This window comes from Rana temporaria, chromosome 10 (genome assembly GCF_905171775.1).
Source record: "Rana temporaria chromosome 10, aRanTem1.1, whole genome shotgun sequence".
Classification (NCBI taxonomy): domain Eukaryota; kingdom Metazoa; phylum Chordata; class Amphibia; order Anura; family Ranidae; genus Rana; species Rana temporaria.
This window is the reverse complement of record NC_053498.1, coordinates 50,082,063-50,102,563: the sequence shown is the minus strand read 5'-3', so window position 1 is coordinate 50,102,563 and position 20,501 is coordinate 50,082,063. Positions and strand designations below refer to the sequence as shown.

The following is a 20,501-nucleotide window of genomic DNA, read 5'->3' as shown; positions in this document are numbered from 1 at the left end:
AGCTTCTGAAATTGCTAATTCCCCAACTTGTAAATTGACATAGTTTATAAGCCTGAAAAAAGACATATGTACATTAAGTTTACTCTATGTATGCGTAGAGTGAACTTTTTATTCTCTAAAAATTCCCATAGCCATATATTCTACTTCCTGATGAAGACACCTAAAGTTTTTTGACACACTCAGCGAGTACCACTTCCAGGGAATGGGAGTTCTACATTTTTACTGCTCTAACAGTTAAGAACATTTTCTGCAATCTAAGATAAAACCTGGTTTCTTCTAACCTCAAATCTAACCTCAAATCATCATGTATCCTCTTTTGGGACCTTAGGGTAAATATTATTGTAGTTACTGCAGTCATCTATATACTTGATATATTTGTACATTTTTACCATACGGTATAAGCACTTATTGTCTCTTCCTCACAGTGAATAAGTGTAATCTATGTACTTGATCCTAACAGCTGGGGTCTTGGGTGTCACACTCTTGCTATACCTATGTACATTTGTCTGATTGTTTTGTGCTGTTGATTTTAATCTAGATGGTATCTTAAACAAGATACAATAAAACTGATGTTTTTATGAAGCGAGTTTTTTTTTATATATTATTATTTGGTTTCTCACTTGCTTGGCACATTTAAACTTCCTTCCCTGATGGAGGAATATCCTTGTATTTGATTGGATCCCGGCCTTCCTTCAATAGTGAAATTTACATTGTATGTAATAGCTGAGGTCCTTCACCCCTTGATAAATTTGATGTCATTCCCTGAATGTTTTTCCTGAGGAATGGTGTCCAAAAATTAACTGATGCCAAACCAGTGTTTTATACATTTCACAGTTTCATCAAATTCAACAGACTTTTATTTTATAGTTGAAATATTTATAAAGTACAGTATCAAATGCTTTAGCAAAATATGCCTTTTTTTGTTGTGTACAGATCCAGCCAATGTTTCAAAGTTACAAGCAATCGCTGTAAATGAAACCACTATATTCGTACAATGGGAAGCACCCCCTTCCATTACGGACTTCAAAGTATTATATACTAATGGTTCAGCTGATGGAAAAATGAATGTAACTAATATAAATTGCACAATAGTCAATCTACTTTCTGGGGAGAATTACAACATCACAGTGTATTCAGTGAATGGAACCTTGGAAAGCTCTGGTGTCACTACACCTGTTACTACATGTAAGTACTTCTGGTATATCTGTTGCTACTTGTAAATACTTTTGGTATACATGTTTCAATCTACAGCACCCTAAATGTAAACTCTAGGTTGTCTACAAGACAGATTATGGAATTGTTTTCCTAAACAAAATGTTCAAAATGTAGCTTATTTAATAAAAAGTGCAAAGCATAAAATGCATTAACTCATATCAACCAATTAGAATGCTTCTTACTAAAAGAAAAAAAGCATGTTACTTAGTAATAAAGTTGAAAAAACTGACCATTCACCTCTCACAGCTTCTTTAAAATGCCAAAATAAACCAATTCCTTTATGAACCCACAAGGACTTTTGTTAGTAAGAATATTAACCAGGTATATTGAAATCCATTATTGTTTTTTGATATTAATATTGCACATTGTCAAGTGTCCCACAGCACTGTAAAGAACCCATTTCCAAACTGATGGTAAAATCACCTTTCTTACATGTACAGCTGATATTAGTTTTCGTTCTGATCCATTGCTATGGGCACTATAGATTTTGCTGTGGCCTTTGTTTGGAACATAGTGCAAAGAAAGAGTAACTGCCATTTAGACTTTTTTGTTGCTTTTTGCTATGGGTCTTATGCACATCTTTGTTTTTACACTTTAAATATCAGTAAAAAATTATAATAAAGTGATTATAAAATCGGAAATCTAAGTATCAGCTTAGGGAAAAATTGTGTGATTAGCATACTGATAGCTATAATAACTAATACCTAAGACCTGTTAGATGGGAAGAATTTTTTTTACTGGAGATATTAACCACTTCAGCCCGGAAGATTTTACACCCTTAATGACCAGAGCATTTTTTTGCGATATGGCACTGCGTCGCTTTAACTGACAATTGCACGCTCGTGCAAAACTGTACCCAAACAAAATTGTGATCCTTTTTTCCCACACATGGAGCTTTCTTTTGGTGATATTTGATCACCTCTCTGCGGTTTTTATTTTTTGCACTATAAACAAAAAAAAGCAATATTTTTTACTTTTTGCTATATTAAATATCCCCCAAAAATACATTAAAAAGGTCACTGGCAGGGAAGGGGTTAAACACTAGGGGGCGATCAAGGGGTTAAATGTGTTCCCTCAGCGTGTTCTAACTGTAGGGGTGATGGCCTACCACTGACAGGGATAACTGTTCCCGATGACAGGAAACAGAAGATATCTGTCATGGTCCTAGGGAGAACAGGGAAATGCCTTGTTTACAAAGTATTTCCCCGTTCTGCCTCTCCTCACTGTGATCGCTGGCCGCCAATGGACAACGAGTCCACGGGACCCGCGGGCATGCTCCCACGGCGCGCGTGCTATCCTACTTTGGTGGACTGACATACAGGTACGTCAGTTTGCACAGGCGTGCCATTCTGCCAACTTATATCGGCGTGAGCCGTTCGGCAAGTGGTTAATCACAATATGGTGTTAATTTCTATTTCCTCATTTAACCCCCTGGGTGCCAAAGAATTCAGTATGAATATTATACCTAGTTATTATTATTATTATATTGTGTTATTATTATACAGGATTTATATAGCACCGTAACAGTTTGTGCAGCGCTTTACAATGTTAGGGTAGACAGTACAATTACAATACAATTCAGTACAGGAGGAATCAGAGGGCCCTGATCGTTAGAGCTTACAATTTATACTTATATACATTTTCTCTATTGTCCTTATCTGTTGTTGTTTTTTTATATGTATGTAGGATTTATGTAAACCTTGTATATACAGTACATGTGCATATATGTGTATGTATGTATGTATGTATGTATGTATGTATGTATATATATATATATATATATATATATATATATATATATATATATATATATATAATATGTGTGTGTGTGTGTATATATACACATACACACACATACATATATATATATATATATATGATAATAATTTTTAGTCTGGATTTCAGTACATGTTTTTTATCTATTCGCTTATTATGTGTGTTTTTTTTTCTCCTACTTTTTTGTGCTACTATTGATAGAATAATGTATTACTATTCCTATGCTTCACAGAACATATGATATGACATTCATTGTTTATAATATGCCTTTTTACCAGAAATGATATATAGGCGTATTAAAATAAATACATATATTTTTTTCCGTCTGACTTCTCCTTACAGTGCTTCTTGCACCCCCTCTGTGTTTCTTGTTGATTTTTAACTTTATAAAATTGGATCTTATTAATATTCAAATTATTTGTTTTTTTCTTTTGGCGATGTCCTACATGCTCTGATCAGATCGCTCTCCGACATTCAGTGATGTGTTAATGAAGTCTTAATCAGGGCAGCCTTGATCCGTCCATCCCCTCCCTGATTAGTCCTACCGTCCCCAGCATGATAGTATATATTCTCCTCAACCAGGAGGGGCGGGTCAGCCTGAAGAAGGCAGGACCTCAGAAACACATTGTCATGGATATGCAGTAATGTTTGTCTGTCAGCTTACTTCCTCGATGTGCTTACCTTAGAGGCCAGCCACTCTCCCATGGCTGCTTAAGTAATCTCTCCTTTAGCATGGCTCCACCCCAGATCCTATCAGGGAACTCTATATTAACCTGTGCACTACTAACCTGTTCACAAGCTATTGTGTGTTTGAGTTCCTGCTTGCCGTGTGCTAAGTCTGTCTCTGTTTTACCGATCTTGGCTTGTTCTCGACTATCCCTGTCTGCTTGTGATCTTGACCTTTGGCGTGTCTTTTGTTTATCCTTATCTGCTAGTCGTGCCGTCCTTTAGCTTATCCCCTCACTATCTCTTGTATCCTGAGCTACTGCTTCCCCTCTATCCTCTATAGCCTACTGTGAGCTTGAGCCGGGGGACTCTGTGGGCCGCGACCTGGATCCAGTTGCAGCCCAGTCCATCCTCACCACTAGAGGCTCTGGTGAACACCTGCTGGATCTCAGACTCCGTGCCCTGGGGAATCTTAGACTCTAGCTCCCTGTGGGATCACTGTTAGTGCTCCAGTGGACCTGCCTTCCTTAGCCACCCAGCGTTCCATTCGCAGCAGTCAGCCGTAGGGTTCACTACCTTAGCGGTGCACTCCTGACCCCAACGGTGTGCATCTGTCACCTGACCGCAGGTGACCTGACACACATTGTGGCCCACCCCCTCCCTAGCTTGGGTGTCTTGTCTCGCTACAGCTGCAGCTTGCAGTGGCGTGTGAGAGCCTGTTGACACAGCTGTTTTCCAGCTATTCCATGCGGTGGGTCCTGGTTCATGTGAGCGGCCACTTTTCCATCTGGCATTCCGATCCTTGGCTATCTGACAGTGGGGCTTTTGGAGCCTGCTGACGCTGTCGGTCCCTGATGTTAACCCCACCGGGGTATCCACATTGATGTAAGTGGATACTTAATAAATTTTTGTTTTTCCCACATTGATCTGGCGTCCTTTTCTCCTTTTGTTTCTGTCTCTGAGGGAACCCCATACATCTATAGGAGCTGCAGGCTTGTGTGTATCTTTCCCAATTACCATCGGCTGTATTATCCAATTGGCCCTTGTTCCCTTCTGGTTACCATCACCTTCCAGCTGATTATGGACTACATGGACTTTTATCTTTTATATATGTAGCGCTCCCCCCGCAGGAGCCGCTTGAATATTGTTGGTTCCTTACTTTGCCCCCTCAACCCTAAGAAAAGGCTCAACCCCACTGGCACACCTGGCAGCAATGTAGTGTAAATCCCACAGTAAATGGACATAGGTTATAGTGAACACAGAAAGTATTTTTACTGTGAACTTGCTTGAAGAAAAATCAAACATACAATAACAGTAATACAGAGTAGAAAGCAAATGTGTATTGGTAGAACAAAGAGCAAAAGTCACTAAATAAACCTACGAGATCAAATCAATCTGCTTTCAGGGGACTCCTTTAAGTGAAATATACAAACAATGGGTTAATTTGGCGCACTCTGGGTGAGGCTTTATTAAAAGAAATATATATAGGAATTGGATCAATAAATAGGGGTCGATTATTCAAGTCCATGACATATAGTCCATGTTCAATTGCTAGAGAATGCTTATACCAAAGAAGGCTGTCAGCTTACAGGTAGAAGATACTCTGAAAACATAAAAACAGGGACAAAGCAGTGGTATCTGAGTGTAGCAGTTTAAAATGTTTAATAGATAACATTCATAATGGAAACACTCACAAACGAGCAGTAAAGATCAGCATTCATATCAGTGTCATCCACACTGTCCCGGAAACTGCCTGATACCTGATGTTGCTGGCTAGTGATGGACGAACATCTGACGGGGTGGTTCCTGACAGCAAACAACTTTGTATTCTGTGGCTGGAGGTACATTAGGCATTCACAGGATAAATAAGTGCAGGCCCCAAAAATGAGGCATTCAACGGACATACAAGGCCTTTTATGCTTCTGTATTTACCGAAGACAGGGACCATGAATTGTTCTGGGTGGTGGCGGATATTTGTGGCCTGTCATGAGGAATTTGAATCAAACATAGTCTACTGGTCACGTGTGTTGAATTCCTCCGAGATCCATGCCTCATTCATTTTTAGAAATGTGAGGTAGTCAACACTGTCGTGAGCTAGGCGAGTGCGCTAATCGGTCACGACCCCCCTGTTGCGATGAACGTCCTTTTGGACAGGACACTGGACGAGGGGCAAGCCAACAGTTCCATTGCAAATTGTGCAAGCTCTGGCCAGAGGTCAAGCCTGCCCACCCAGTAGTCCAGAGGTTCATCACTTCTCAGTGCGTCCACATCGACCGTTAACCCGATGTAGTCGGACACCTGTCGGTCTAGGCGTTCCATGATGCTGGATTCGGAGGACAGCTGTCGATGAGTCGGCTGAAAGAAGGATCTCATATGATTAGTGACTAACACATCTTCAAACCGCCCTCTTCTTGCAGGCGCTGTTGGATTGGTACCCGCAACTGTTTCTCTGCCAGCGCACGCAAAAGCAGAATGCAGCATTTCTCGAAGCAAGGCCTGGAAGTGCTGCATTCTGATAGCCCTCTGTGATGGTGGTAACATTCCTGCCATTTTTTGTTTGTACCGGGGGTCTAAGTACGTTGCCACCCAGTACTGGTCCTTGCCCTTTATGCTTTTTATACGGGGGTCTCTCTTAAAACACTGGAGCATGAAGGCTCCCATTTGCACTAAACTGGAAGTGGTGTAGTGGCCTGGCTCCTGCTCATCATCCAGGATAATGTCGTCCTCGTTCTCCTCCCCCAATCCACGGACAACACCAGGGATCCCAGAAAGGTTTAAAGTATGCTCTTCTTGCTCCTCCTCATCCGCCCCGGCACCATCCTCCTCTGACTCCTCATTAGACTCCCATTGTTGACTTGTCTCAGGCGGAGTACCCCCCCCTGGGAATTCATCCAGAATTGCGACTTCCTCATCTTCCTGCTCCTCGACCGGCTTGATCAATGACACGACGCAATGCACGTTCCAGAAAGAAGGCGTAAGGTACGATGTCACTGATGGCGCCCTGGCTGCGACTGACCAGTTTGGTGATCTCATCAAATGGCCGCAGAAGTCTGCATGAGTCGCGCATGAGCAGCCACTGGTGCGGTGAAAAAAAACAAGCTCCCCAGAACCTGTCCTGCCGCAGAGTTCGTACAGATAGTCATTAACTGCAAGTTTCTGCTGGAGCAGCCTATCAAGCATATACAAGGTTGAGTTCCATCGCGTCGGGCAGTCACAAATAAGACGTCTGACGGGCAGGTTGTGTCGCCGCTGAATGTCAGCAAGGCGAGCAAGGATCTGGGGGTTTTAGTTGATCATAAGCTCAATAATGGCATGCAATGCCAAGCTGCGGTTTCCAAAGCGAGCAAAGTCCTTTCTTGTATTAAGAGAGGTATGGACTCCAGAGACAGAGATATAATTTTGCCCCTGTACAAATCATTAGTAAGACCTCATCTGGAATATGCAGTTCAGTTTTGGGCACCAGTTCTCAAAAAGGATATCGGAGAACTGGAGAAAGTGCAGAGAAGAGCAACCAAACTGATAAGAGGCATGGAGGAGCTCAGCTATGAGGAAAGATTAGAAGAACTAAATCTATTCACTCTTGAGAAGAGGAGAATTAGGGGGGATATGATCAACATGTACAAATATATAAGAGGTCCATACAGTGTACTTGGTGTTGAGTTATTCACTTTACGGTCAACACTGAGGACAAGGGGGCACTCTTTACGTCTAGAGGAAAAGAGATTTCACCTCCAAATACGGAAAGGTTTTTTCACAGTAAGAGCTGTGAAAATGTGGAACAGACTCCCTCCAGAGGTGGTTCTGGCCAGCTCAGTAGATTGCTTTAGGAAAGGCCTGGATTCTTTCCTAAATGTACATAAAATAACTGAGTACTAAGATTTGTAGGTAAAGTTGATCCAGGGTAAATCCGATTGCCTCTCGGGGGATCAGGAAGGAATTTTTTCCCCTGCTGTAGCAAATTGGATCATGCTCTGCTGGGGTTTTTTGCCTTCCTCTGGATCAACTGTGGGTATGGAGTTGGGTGTATGGGATTGTATTGTGTTTTTTATTTTGTTTGTTTATTTTTTTTGTGGTTGAACTGGATGGACTTGTGTCTTTTTTCAACCTGACTAACTATGTAAGATCTTCTGAAATGGCCCGAGATTTTCCTGGCCTGCCGCAAGACGTCCTGGACCCCAGGGTATTTGGCAACAAATCGCTGCACGACCAAGTTCAAGACGTGTGCCATGCATTGCACATGTGTAATTTTGCCCTGTTTCAGCGCGTTCAGCAGATTGGCACCGTTGTCGCACACCACTTTACCAACTGTCAAATTGAGCAGTGTTAGCTACTGATCTGCCTGTGAACGCAAGCTGAAAGGAGTGCAGGACCAGTGTGGATCAGCTGAGGAGCGGGATCAGCTGAGGATCGATAGTGTCAGATAGTGTCAGACTCGCCGCCGACATATGGTCCCCATATGGTCCCCACGAAACATATGTCGGCGGCGAGTCTGACACTATCGATCCTCGGCTGATCCCGCTCCTAGGTCCTGCAGAGACGATTTACATGTCCGACCATACGGCAGCTTAGACTCTCACTGGGTACCTTAGCCACGCATGCAGTCCTAGTGCCGGGTAAGCACCTACAAAAGTAAGAGGCCAATTCAGCTTGTTTTAAGATGTTTTATTAAAGCGGTAATGCACTATAGATTTCTTCTGTGTTTTTTGTGGATGGAATTCTGGGATACCATTGATCCAATTACCGTGGCAGTCATTACATGTGGTGAATAGTGTACAGGCACTTAACCTGTCCAGCCTTGCAGACCTACTTTTTCATTAAAGTGGTCCACTAATTCCGGTAAGCGCATTCCTTTGTAAGAGCACATCGGGTGAAGGTTTAATAGATGGTGGTGGCTGCAGTATAACCAGGATTGATTGCATGAACACTAATTGAAGTATCCTGTGAAGGCGATCTCCTATGAACTGTTATTTTTCACTGTGTCAATCAAGAGACACTCATTTAATTTGTTGCATGTCAATTGATTTCACTTTTCACAGCGTTTTTTGAACTATTTGTGGAGTTTTCATCCAATTAGTTTGTTGCATTTAATATTTCACTGTATGGACATTTGTGTGCACTCACATGACATCTCTAATAGAGATCTAGTCAATGTTGGTATTTATTGAGCGTTTAATTTACTATTTTTATTTATTTTTATTTACAATATTACCTTGTTCTTTGGGATCCTCTAGCGAGGGTGTCCGAATTGCTAGGAGTATCTTACACTAGCGCCCTCTTCCACACTTCTAGTAAAAGTTATATACCTTCCCTGCCCATGTTTGCTAGACCACGTGTCTGTGGTCAGATGTATCTTGGAACCGACACTGTGTGCCAGAGATAAATTCACTTGGCGCTGAACATGGCCATATAGCTCTGGGATGCCCTTCTGTGAGAAATATTTCCTTCCTGGGACCTTCCATTGTGGTGTTCCAATGGCCACAAATTTTTGAAAGGCCTCTGAGTCCACCAGTTTATATGGCAATAGTTGGCTATCAGTTCCGACAAGCCATCGGTCAACCGTTGGGCAAGAGGGTTATCCAGCGTCATCGTTTTTTACAATCGAACATTTGGGCCATGGAAGCCTTCCTTTTTGCAGAAAAACTTGAGGACGGCATGATGGAAGGTGGAGTGGAGGACAATTGTGAGTATAGAGGAGAAGGAGAAGAGGCTGGATGGCAAGAGCTTGGAGTGTGGCTTTGTGGGTTCTGATGGCGTTGCTCCCACTGGGCTCGGTGATGGGAGGCCAGGTGCCTTCTTAAGGCGGTCGTCCCTAGGTAAGTGTTGGGCTTACCGCGACTTATGCGTTCACTGCAAAGGCTGCAGATGGTAACACTATTGTTATCAGCGGACACGTTAAAAAAAGCCCACGCTGCGGAGCCATGGGCCGGCGTCCTGGGAGCGCCAGATGTGACCGTACATGGTTGATGGTTCGCTCCTGATACATTAGGAGTCTGGTTTGTCCCTCCTGTGCAATGTAAGTTTGGCCTGCTTCTCCTCCCTATCTGCGGGTCCATCTCTCCCTCTGAACTCCCCTCCTCTTCCTCTCTTGTGGGAACCCACGTGACATCTGTAGACACGTCATCATCGACGTCTCCTTCCCCACCACTAACATTAGAGATCTCAAGGTATCAACAGCGGTAACCCACCTCCTTGGGCTGATCTGGGTACTGTCGTCAGACTGCTGAGTGGCGGCTGTTGCTACCTCCTCTTCCTGATCCAATGCCAAGAATGGCTGCGCATTGGAAATGTCTTCTGATGGATCGGAAAATAATTCCTGTGACTCAAGCGGAGGGTATATGGTGGTGGTGGTGTTGGTGGTGAGCCACTCAACCAAGTCTGGTGCGTCCTTTGACGTAATCGAACGCACCTTGTGCCACTTCCCACTTTGGCTCCGGCCTGGTGCTCCTGCCCTACCCCTACCACCCCTGCGGAAGGGCCTGCCTCTTCCTCTGCCTGTCATTTTTTAAATAACCCTGTTACAAAAGTCTCTAGAGAAGCGCAGTATATGTGGAAGAAGGTATATAACACCCGCTTCAATCTGTCGTTTTGGGGGGCCACTGGTTTATCGCACCAGTTATAAAACAGAGGTAACGCAGCAAAACAGAAAAGAAAATTCTGCAGTACCCAAATACACCACCAGTCACAATGCTGCACAATACAAATCCACTATAATATGCTTTCTATATTAGAAAGTCTATTATAAGTGTATTACACCCCTATATACTGCACACCAAAAATAGTACACCTATACCAGTCCTTAAAAGGACTTTTGTGGACCTGTTGGCTAACGATTTGTGTCACTACAGTCTGTCCCTGCTCCACACACCAACCTCTCCCTACACTGACAAAAAGCAAAATGTAAAATGGCCACCAGATCAGGTCTATTTATAAGGTAGGGGGTATGTCCATGTGCTGAAATGTCTCAATTGGCTGTCCTGTACCACCTGATGGGGTTGGATTTGGGACTAGAAAGCCTATGGTATGTGCCCCTGGAGTGGCAGTCCAGGGGTCCTGAACAATCACTGTGAGTGAGGGTCACATTGATTTAAGGCACCACGGTCACTGCACCAGAACACGCTTTTTTAGCACCTGCCTCCTGGGCTGGGCCTTTTGGCTGGGACCAGAGGATTTTTTTTTCCTGGCCGGAGGGCCTGGCCATTGTGTTGCACAATGGCCACTTTCACTCTCCTCTTCACTATCCCTTTCCCCACTTTATTTAATATATACCTTTGTGTGTGTCACGTTTTTGTATTTTTATGTTTGGTACACGTTTTGCACGGTGTGATGAGTAGGGAGCTGGTCCGCGGGCCTGCCATGAAAGTCTTGGGAGGGGGTGGACATGGCCTTCTGGCTTAGTTCGCCCTCTCTCATGGCGTATCCCTTCGGGGGAGCCTCACCGAGTACTTGGGTGGGTCTGTTTCGGGAGACCCTCCAGAGAAAGTGGTCCGTCTGGCTTAGGCTGGACGTACCATAGTGTAAGTACCCTGTTCTCTGTCAGGAGCCTAACGCCCTGGGGGATTCGGGGCAGGGGCCTCTGATTTTAGAGGGCTAGTGTACCCGCTGCACGTTTTTGTGTCACTCCTTTATGTTGTGCACATTTTTTGGGCACCGGGTGAAGTTTTTTGAGTTTCACACGCCAAGGGCTTTCGAAAAAAAAAAGTCTCATTTGGCTGTCCTGTACCACCTGATGGATGTGTCATGGGTCTAAGTTCTTCTCAATGTAAAATTGCAGACGGGCGCGAATATGGCCAGATGTCCCCCTGTTCGGCGAACTGCGAACGAGCAAAGTTCTGGCGAACCGCCAGGCCAACTCTATTGCTGGCTGGGGTGTCTGTGTATCCTCCATTAGTCCGGTTACAATGGTGGAACCCAGCACTCCCGGGGACAGGGACTGGGATCAGTGATACACAGGAGCACGGCAGATATGTCGTCACTTCAGACACCCCAGCCAGCATCAGCAGACATCAGGCAGTTCCAGGGACAGCGGGGATGACACTGATAATAATGCTGATCTTTACCGCTCGTTTGTGAATGTTTCCATTATGAATTTTATCTATTAAACATTTTAAACTTCTACACTCGGAAGGCGCTGCTTTTGTCCCTGCCTTTAAGTGAAATAACCTTGGGAGCAGAGGTAAACACACGAGAATAACAGATAAAAATTGGATGTTACTTTAATTAATTATCAACTGTGACAGAACCCACTGTCACTGTGTGTTTTGGAAGGGACTGTGGGCTGGCCTGTTACCCACAGATTATGGTCCAGAAGAGACTGGAGACCTGGGGACAAGTTGGCATTGAGATAATGTAATGCTACATCCCTTCTCCCCCATCCCTCCCCCCTCTTAATGCTGTGTCTAATTGTGTTGGTAAATGGCACATAGACAATGGTCTGGACTGGAGACACCTCTCTGCAGGGGATGTGTATTGAGGGGCTGCCTGCTTACCATAATCCCTTTATGTTTAACTGTAGTCTGTTTCAATGTACAAATGTTCAGTTCCTATTGGTTCTTCCTTGTCCCGTACCCCCTCCCCTCTATGACAAGGCTAAGGGGGGTGTCCCTAACTGTGTGTAAAAGTGCATGTTTTGTATTTAATAAACAGTTTATGCTCTGCATGTTTAACCCTCAACATCTGTGTGGCTTGTCTCATGATTGAGGGGTTATGGGCTGGTTATGGTGAATCTGCAGGCTGTGGGTGCGTTTGGAAGACAGGATACACAGGTCTGGCGGAGCTGCCCACCTGGGGTATCCGAGATCCCTCACATCAACCAACTCTACTTAAATTGGGCTACATGAGTCCAGGCAGGAGGAGGGTAGAGGAATGACCTTGATCTCTATGTCAATTCTCTCCCTTCTTCACCCTAACACCACAATCCCAGCAGGCCTGCTTAAACACAATGGGGTAGATCCACGTACATCGGCGCATATATAGACCGGCGTAGCGCATCTCATTTACGTTACGCCGGCTCAACTTAGAGAGGCAAGTACCGTATTCTCATAGTATTTGCGCACAACGTTGCGCCGGCGCAACGTAAATTCCGAGGCGTAAGCCGGCGTAATTGAAAGTGGGAAGGAAGTGGGCGTGTTCCATTGAAATGAGCCGTGACCCCATGCAAATGAAGGGCCGACCGGACTGCGCATGCGCAATGATGCTGACTATGTTCAGCGCCTCTCTGCACATGCTCAGAACTCGGCCCGGCGTAATCAGTGAGATATGAACTAGGCCGGCGTAATTAGTGAGATACACCCAGGGCATAAATACGCCCAAACATGCGCCCGTCCAGTGCAAAAGTACATCCTCTTGTCCCCCCCCCCCCCCCCGAAGCAAGGTACTTTTGTTCTGTTGTTTGTAGGTGTTTGTCGGTGTGTGTTTTTTGGAGCCATGTCTGCAGCTCCGAAGAAGAGGAAGCACAATTACTCCCCACAGGAGAAGGCCATCATTGTCAGGGCCATGACCCTGTATGATAGGTACCTCCATGGGCCAGAGAGTGCCAACACCACCCAGGCCAGGAGGAGGAAAATCCTGCAACAGATAGCAGACAATGTCAATGCATTGGGGAGTGAGGCCAGGACCCCCAATGAGATCTTAAAGAAGATCAATGATCTCAGGCATGTCGCCCGAGGTAAGCTGGCTAAGATTACCACTCATGCCAGGGGCACTGGAGGGGGACCAGCAACTACTCTCAGGCTCACTGCTGAGGAGCGAGTGGTTGCCCAGTGCCTCCACAGGCATCAAGTGGAGGGAGTTCCAGGATTTGACTCAGTTGAGGAGGCCTTGAGGACAGGTAAGTGTGTTTGATTTCCTATATGGTGTGTAGCATGTGTGGGGGGGAGGGAATATGTGACAAGTGTGTGGATCCTCCAACCTGTGAATGTTTTGTGTCATCCACAGATGTGCAGGAGGGTGCTGGGCCATCTGGCCAGTCCACAACCTCCCCCGGACATCAGGCTGAGGCAGACCCCCAGGCAAGTCAGGAATCATCTGTGGAGGGGAGTGGCCACAGCTCTCCTCAGGAGGAGGTTGAGGAGGAGGAGGTGCTGAGTGGCAATGAGGTCCTTCTCCATTTGGAGGAGTCTTTCCCTAGGGCTGGCACCAGTCAGGCCTCCATCAGAGGTAGCCCCTCCCGCTCCTCCTCCAACAGGGCTTCCCCCCCAAGGGTCTCCCCTACTCCTAGGCCCCAAGCCACATCTGGACCCAGGAAGGCGACCCGGAAGACAAGGGGGGTGGCAGACGTTCTGCCTGAAAACCTGCGGAGGGACCAGGCCCGCCATCTGGGTCAGGTTGCCCAGAGTATGGAGCGCATGGCAGACAGCATGGCCTCCATAAAGGAGTCTGTGCAGGATGTGGCATGCAACTCCTTGGCTGTGATAACCTGCATGAATGACCTGCAGACCACCACAGCAGGCGTGGGTCAGGAGGTGTGCGCCCTGACCGGGGCTGTCCGGGCCAACACGGCAGCCATCCAGGCGGGGGTGAGGCTGCAGGAGGACACCAATGTGGTCCTCACCCACATCGCCCTGGCATTGGAGGGCAGGCCGCCAGGTGGGAAGAGACCAGGGGATGCTCCGGCAGCGCCGGTAGTTTTTTATTTATTTTTATTTTTACTCAGGTGATGAGTGTTTTATGTTTCTTTGTTATTTTACTCATGTTATGAATTGTTTTATTTTTTGGTAGCCCAGGCAGGCTACAGTGTGAATGATGTTTGAATGTGGGGGTGACATTCCTGCCGGAAAAGGGGTGTCACCCTTGGTTGTGTTGGAGAAGGGATCCCCAGAACCAGGGAGAAGTGATCCCCAGGTCCGTGTGAATGGTGTATGAATGTCCAGCAACATAATTGGAGCCTTGGCGTGGCGTTGCTGCTCACAAGTCCTGAATGGTGAACTTGGGCTAATCCAATTTGATGAGGATGTGGGGTGTGTGTGCTAAGGACCACAGTGGTGTGCATGCGTGCATTCTCCTTGTGCCATGATTAATGTGTGTGTGTTTAATGTGCAAAGATGCCTACTGCGAGGCATCTCCTGACTGCTGCTCCCTCAGAAGACGGGGTAGCCTCGGTTAGGGGGGATTGTCTGGTTCAGGGGTCAGGTCATCACGTATGTCAATCTCCAGGCCCTTTCTCATGGCAAAGTTGTGCAGCATGCAACATGCACCGATGATCTGGCACACAAAGTTTGGGGAATACAACAGAGTACCCCCAGACTTATCCAGGCATCGGAAACGGGACTTCAGGAGGCCAAAGGTGCGTTCCACCACTCCACGGGTACATGCATGTGCATCATTGTATCTTTGCTCTCCTGGGGTTTGGGGATTCCGGAATGGAGTCATGAGATGGGGTCCAAGTGCATATGCAGAGTCACCTGGAAGGGAAAAGACAGGAGGATGTTAGTCATGCATGTGCCCCTCGTGATGTCTGCATCATGGGGGCGGACAGTCATGCCTGACACCCATGTCACTCACCAACCAGCCAGCTGTCCCCATACACGTTCTGTTCAAATTCTGTTGGGATGGGGCTTTGTCGTGGCTGGACCCTGGGTGTTTGGCACGGACGTGCCATATGAGGCATTGGGCATCGGCTATCACCAGTACGTTGATGGAATGCCAATGCTTACGATTGCGGTATAGGTGCTCTGTGTCATGGGGGGGCTGTAGTGCCACATGTGTGCAATCAATGGCCCCCACGGTGCGTGGTAATCCTGCAATTCTGACGAAAACCTGCATTGCTTTCACCCGCAGGTCATCCTGGGTGGGTCTGATGATTTGGTTGGCCATGCGTCTGAGGATTGCGGGGACAACCTGGTGCACACATCTGCTAATGGAGGATTGTGCCATCCCAGCCACGACTCCACTTGTACGCTGAAACGAGCCACTGGCAAGGAAATGGAGTGTTGCCAGGACCTTGACCAGTGGCTCCACTGCATGTGAGCGGCGTGTCTGGCTGGTGATGTCATCCTGCAGGGTTGTGGTTAATTCCAGGATGGCAGTAGGGGTGAATCTGAAGATGCAATACACCTCCGAATCACCCATGCCAAAGACGTTTATGCGCGGTCGGTATATCCTCTCCCGTGCCCTCCTCCTCCGTGCCCTCCTCCTTCTACGCGCATCTAAAGCCAGTAGTATAGCTATGACCATGGATGCCCCTGGCATGTTGGCATACAGATTGTTGTCCTGCAAGTGTGGCTGCTCAGCTTGTCCTTAACGGTGCTGCTGAAGCTGACCTGCACACGTCTGGTGCAAAGTTAAAGCTGCTTTTATGAGGGGTAACTTTAGACCGGACGTACAGCTTATGCGCACAACGCGTAGCCTGCGCCGGACAAACGTACTTTCGTGGATCGCCGTATCTCCCTCATTTGCATATTAGCATAGCAAAACAATGGTGCGTCCAGCGTATTTTTGCGCCCACGATGCGCCGGTGTAGAAAAATTACGGCGGTCGGAAAAAACAATTTTTCAGGCGTATCTCGTTTTGGGGATACGGCGCATAGATACGACGGCGCATATTTACACTTACGCTGCGCATCTCGAGATACGCCGGCGTAAGTGCTTTGTGGATCTGCCCCAATACCTGGCCCAGTGCACTGAATCAACCTACAACTTAAACCCATTCATGTAATGACTAGAGTCCTAAACAGTGGCGGTACGTCCACAAGGGCACACAGGCGATGCCCCCTCTGACCAGCCACCCCCTCTATGACCAATGGATAGATTCATGCCTCCCAAAAAAGTTGAGCACCAGCTGCCAGCTGACTTTAAGGTGGTGTACTTGTTGACTTTCTTTAGTGGGGGGGGGGGGACGAAGTGCATCCAAAGAGGCTTGGAAAACAGTAGGACTCTAATGGTGTTGGCAGTCTTCAGTTTAATCAGGCAGGTACTATCACCGCCAGGCACAGTATAATAGCATCACAGATTCCCCTATTAAATGAGGCAGAATAACAAAAACAGGTCAGTGTTTTTGCTTAGAGAGGGTTGGGCAAGTGCCCATCCTGTGTCCAGAGGTCAAGGGAGAGAATATTGTGGTATCGGTCCTTATGGGACGCTGACAAGGATGCCTGGAGATGCTCCGGGAGTCCCTCCTTTAGTTATGGATATCTGCCACCAACCTCAGGGCTGTAGTAGGAACGATCACACAGACTCCGGCCCACGGCCCCTTCTCCAGCATTCAGTATTTCTCCCACCTTGTGGTAACTCTCTCCTTTCTCTGGGGGAAAGATCCCTTCTCGCTGTAGTTTTCACTGTATAGATTACAATGATGCTGCCTGTGTTAAGAACTCCATCTCCCAGCTCCTTGCTGCACCTACAGTCCTCCCTTGATTGGCCAGCTTGCCTCTGCCAATGAATAAACAGGAGAAAGAGCAGAGTGGGTTGTCCTGCCTGTGAATCCACAGTGAGAAAAAAAAGGGAGAGGGGAATTTCTTCCTAGCTGCAGACATTCTTAAAGTGTCTCTGTCAGCTTGCCTGTGTTAATGTAAATCTCAGGTTGCAGCACCCTCTACACTCCCTCCACCTAAGAACCGTTGATCCTTCAAAGGCAGTTAAGTTCTGAACTTGTTACATGCTTTAGAGTCGGTTCACAATGGGGCGACACGACTTCCAGCACGACTTTCAGAGGCAACTCCAACATGACTTCAGCATGAACCACAGGGCGATCTGGGGCGATTTACAACACCTCCAGGACAGGGAATGTTAGAAGTGGCCAATCAGAGCTTCAAAGCTCTTTTGACATCACTCTTCTTCCTGTTTCATTTCTTCTTCCCTGTTCCCTGTTTTTCTGTGTCCAAAATAGTCTCTGTGCGTTACGTAATGTCATCTGTCATAGCAGCTGGTTTGGCAGTATTGATCAATAAGGATCTATTGATCCTGCCAGGGATATACTGTTGTTAGGGATCAATTGCTGTTGTCAGGGGAACTATTGTTCCTGTCAGGGATCTACTGTTGTCAGGGATCCATTGTTGTCAGGGGAACTAGTGTTCCTGTTAGGGATCTACTGTTGTTTTAAGGGGATCTATTGTTGTCAGGGGAACTGGTGTTCCTGTTAGGGATCTACTTTTGTGAGGAATCTATTGTTGTCACATGAACTATTGTTCCTGTCAGTGATCTACTGTTGTTATAAGGTGATCTATTGTTACTGTCAGCGATCTATTGTTGACAGGGGATCTATTGTTCCTGTAAGGGATCTACTGTTGTCAGGGGATCTATTGTTCCTAACAGGGAACTATTGTTGTCAGGGGATTTATTGATCCTGCCAAGGATATACTGTTTTTAGGGATCTATTGTTGTTGTCAGGGGAACTAGTGTTCCTGTCAGGGATCTACGGTTTTCAGGGATCTACTGTTGTTGTCAGGGGAACTAGTGTTCCTGTTAGGTATCTACTGTTGTAAGTGGATCTATTCTTCATGTCATGGAGCTATTGTTCCTGTCAGGGATCTACTCTTATCAGGGATCTATTGTTGTTGTCAGGGGAACTAGTGTTCCTGTTAGGGATCTACTGTTGTTCTAAGGGGATCTCTTGTTGTTGTCAGGGATCTACTTTTGTCAGGGATCTATTGTTCCTGACAGGGATCTACTATTGCTGGCAATGGGTCTACTGTTGCTGGCAGGGGATCTATTGTTGCTGGTGTGTTCTATTGTTGCTGTCTGCAAGGTATCTATTATACGGCTTGTCTTGGTAAAAAATTCTATACAAAACTGTTAGTACCACAAATCGCCAGAAGGGGTAGTCTTTGGAGGTGGGTAGGGGTTGGAAACAAGGCATGGTGCTCGGAGCTGGATAGGGATGTAGACACGGGGGAGTTCATGCACCCATTCTCTGTGAAAACAAGTGGCCTGTATGGAACTACAACCATCATGCCTAGTCAAGGAAAACAGACATATAATAAAGGTTAAACTTACATTTGGCAATGCGGTCGGTCTGGGACAATACATCAAAATCCTCAAAGGACAGATGAAAGATATCCAGCCAGGCATTGTCCCTCTTCAGTTGGTCCTTGTAATGTCTGTCTGTCTTGTCATACAGACATGGTCTCTCCTTGATGAACCTTATAAGGGACTCATTATCCACAGCCTCTCTTCTATTCCCTTCCCTGACTCTGGTAGACATGGTGTATAGAAGTATACAGAGACAACATCTAAACTGAAAGTAATCGGTGTCTAGGAAGGTGGGGGCTGCCTGGGGACAGGGGAGTACCTGGGTGCTTCTGGGTAAATTCCTCTCTGCTTCCTGCAAAGTTGCCTCTAAGTTGCCTCATTATGTACAGGGATCAGACTTGGAGACGACTTGCATTGAAATCAATGGGTACAAGTCGCCTAGAAGTCTGATTGAAGTAGTACAGGAACCTTTTCTGAAGTCGGAGCGACTTCAGTAGTGTGTATTAAGACGGCTCCCATTTACTTCCATTGCTTTTCTGGACAGCGTGACTTGGGGAGACTTGAGGCGACCTGAAGTCGGATCGCAAATCGCCCCAGTGTGAACCGGCTCTTAGAGTTACATGCGGAGGAAAGGCAAGTTAATTTACACAAGAAATCAAACAGTGCTCATTTGCATAAAGATGTAGCAGAGGAACCCCCACCAATTAGCATAGGAGGGGAGTTTATCCTGCCTACAGACAACCTTAATCGGAATGGCCAAGCTAGATGTGCCAGGGTGTAAGCTAGGATTGTCCCCCACCAAATCAGCAGTGGGGGAGATCAGGCGCTTTAGTCCTTTGAGAGGTGAGGACAACCTCCTCAGAGCTTTCACACAGAATGTCATACGTCAGTCTCTTAGGTGGGAAAATAATTCTTATCTCTCAGCTCTTTAGGTTCAGAGGTTGTAGGCTCATTAGCCCCTTCTTCCTCATGTAGACCAAGTGAGAAACATTCGCTGCACACCAACATCCGTCCAACATGTTTATTGAAAGACTGCCGCCAGGACTAAAACAACGGACCAAGGGGTGACGACATTTCACACATTGTGCTTCTTCAAAACTTTTAAAGAAGCACAATGTATGTGTGAAACATTGTCACCCCTTGGTCCATTGTTTTAGTCCTGGGGGCAGTCTTTCAATAAACCTGTTGGACAGATGTTGGTGTGCAGCTAATATTTCTCACTTGGTCTATATGTTGCGAGCCGGAGCTAGAACCCAGCCCTTGCTTTTTGGTGGATTATTCTACTGCCGACAGGGGAGATTTAGGGTCTTACAGATCTTCCGAGGGCTGTCTTTGAGGCACAAATTCTGGAGTTTCCAGGCCGAGAACCCCAGTTTCTGTCATCTTGGAAGGAGGGGGAAGGGAGAGCGGCAAACTCTGGCATTTGAGATGGCCACAGCCAATATACCCTACCATCTCTTCATCCTCGCTGTCCTCATCTCCTGCATCCAGGGGTATTGATTAAGATCTAGTCACTGGATGAGATCTATGCAAAGCTGTAAGTGTAGGCTGGGGACCCGGTTGTGGGGGCACATGGACTGCTTCTGACAAGGTCAACAGACGATTATGATGCCAGGTCTTCAGTGGGCCTGTACTGGCTGGATCTGATATGCTGGTAGCTCCTTACAAATTACAAAGGGCTGTGACTTCCAGCGATCAGCCAACTTGTGTTTTCCCAGGACATCCAGGTTTCTCAACAACACTCTGTCGCCTGTCTCCAAGTCCTGGATTGGTTTGTGACTTCTCCTGTTTCTCTGTCCTCCGGCATCTGAGTCAGCTTGGGCCTTCTCATAGGCGGTCTTTAGACTTCTCCTCAAACGATCCACATACCCTTTGTGGGCAGCTGCTGAGGTATGGTCTAGTGATGTGTCGAATGCCAGGTCGACTAGCAACCGAACCTCC

The 20,501-nt window shown here is 46.4% G+C and overlaps 1 protein-coding gene across 1 annotated transcript in view; it reads left to right on the top strand.

The window, feature by feature from the left end:
* The window catches only part of LOC120916559 (receptor-type tyrosine-protein phosphatase H-like), a 1,518,207-nt gene that overhangs the window by 324,502 nt on the left and 1,173,204 nt on the right, over positions 1-20,501 (top strand). The window contains exon 3 of the mRNA XM_040327609.1: positions 934-1,185. Coding sequence (XP_040183543.1) covers positions 934-1,185 — 252 coding nt within the window. The remainder of the gene's footprint in view (positions 1-933; positions 1,186-20,501) is intronic.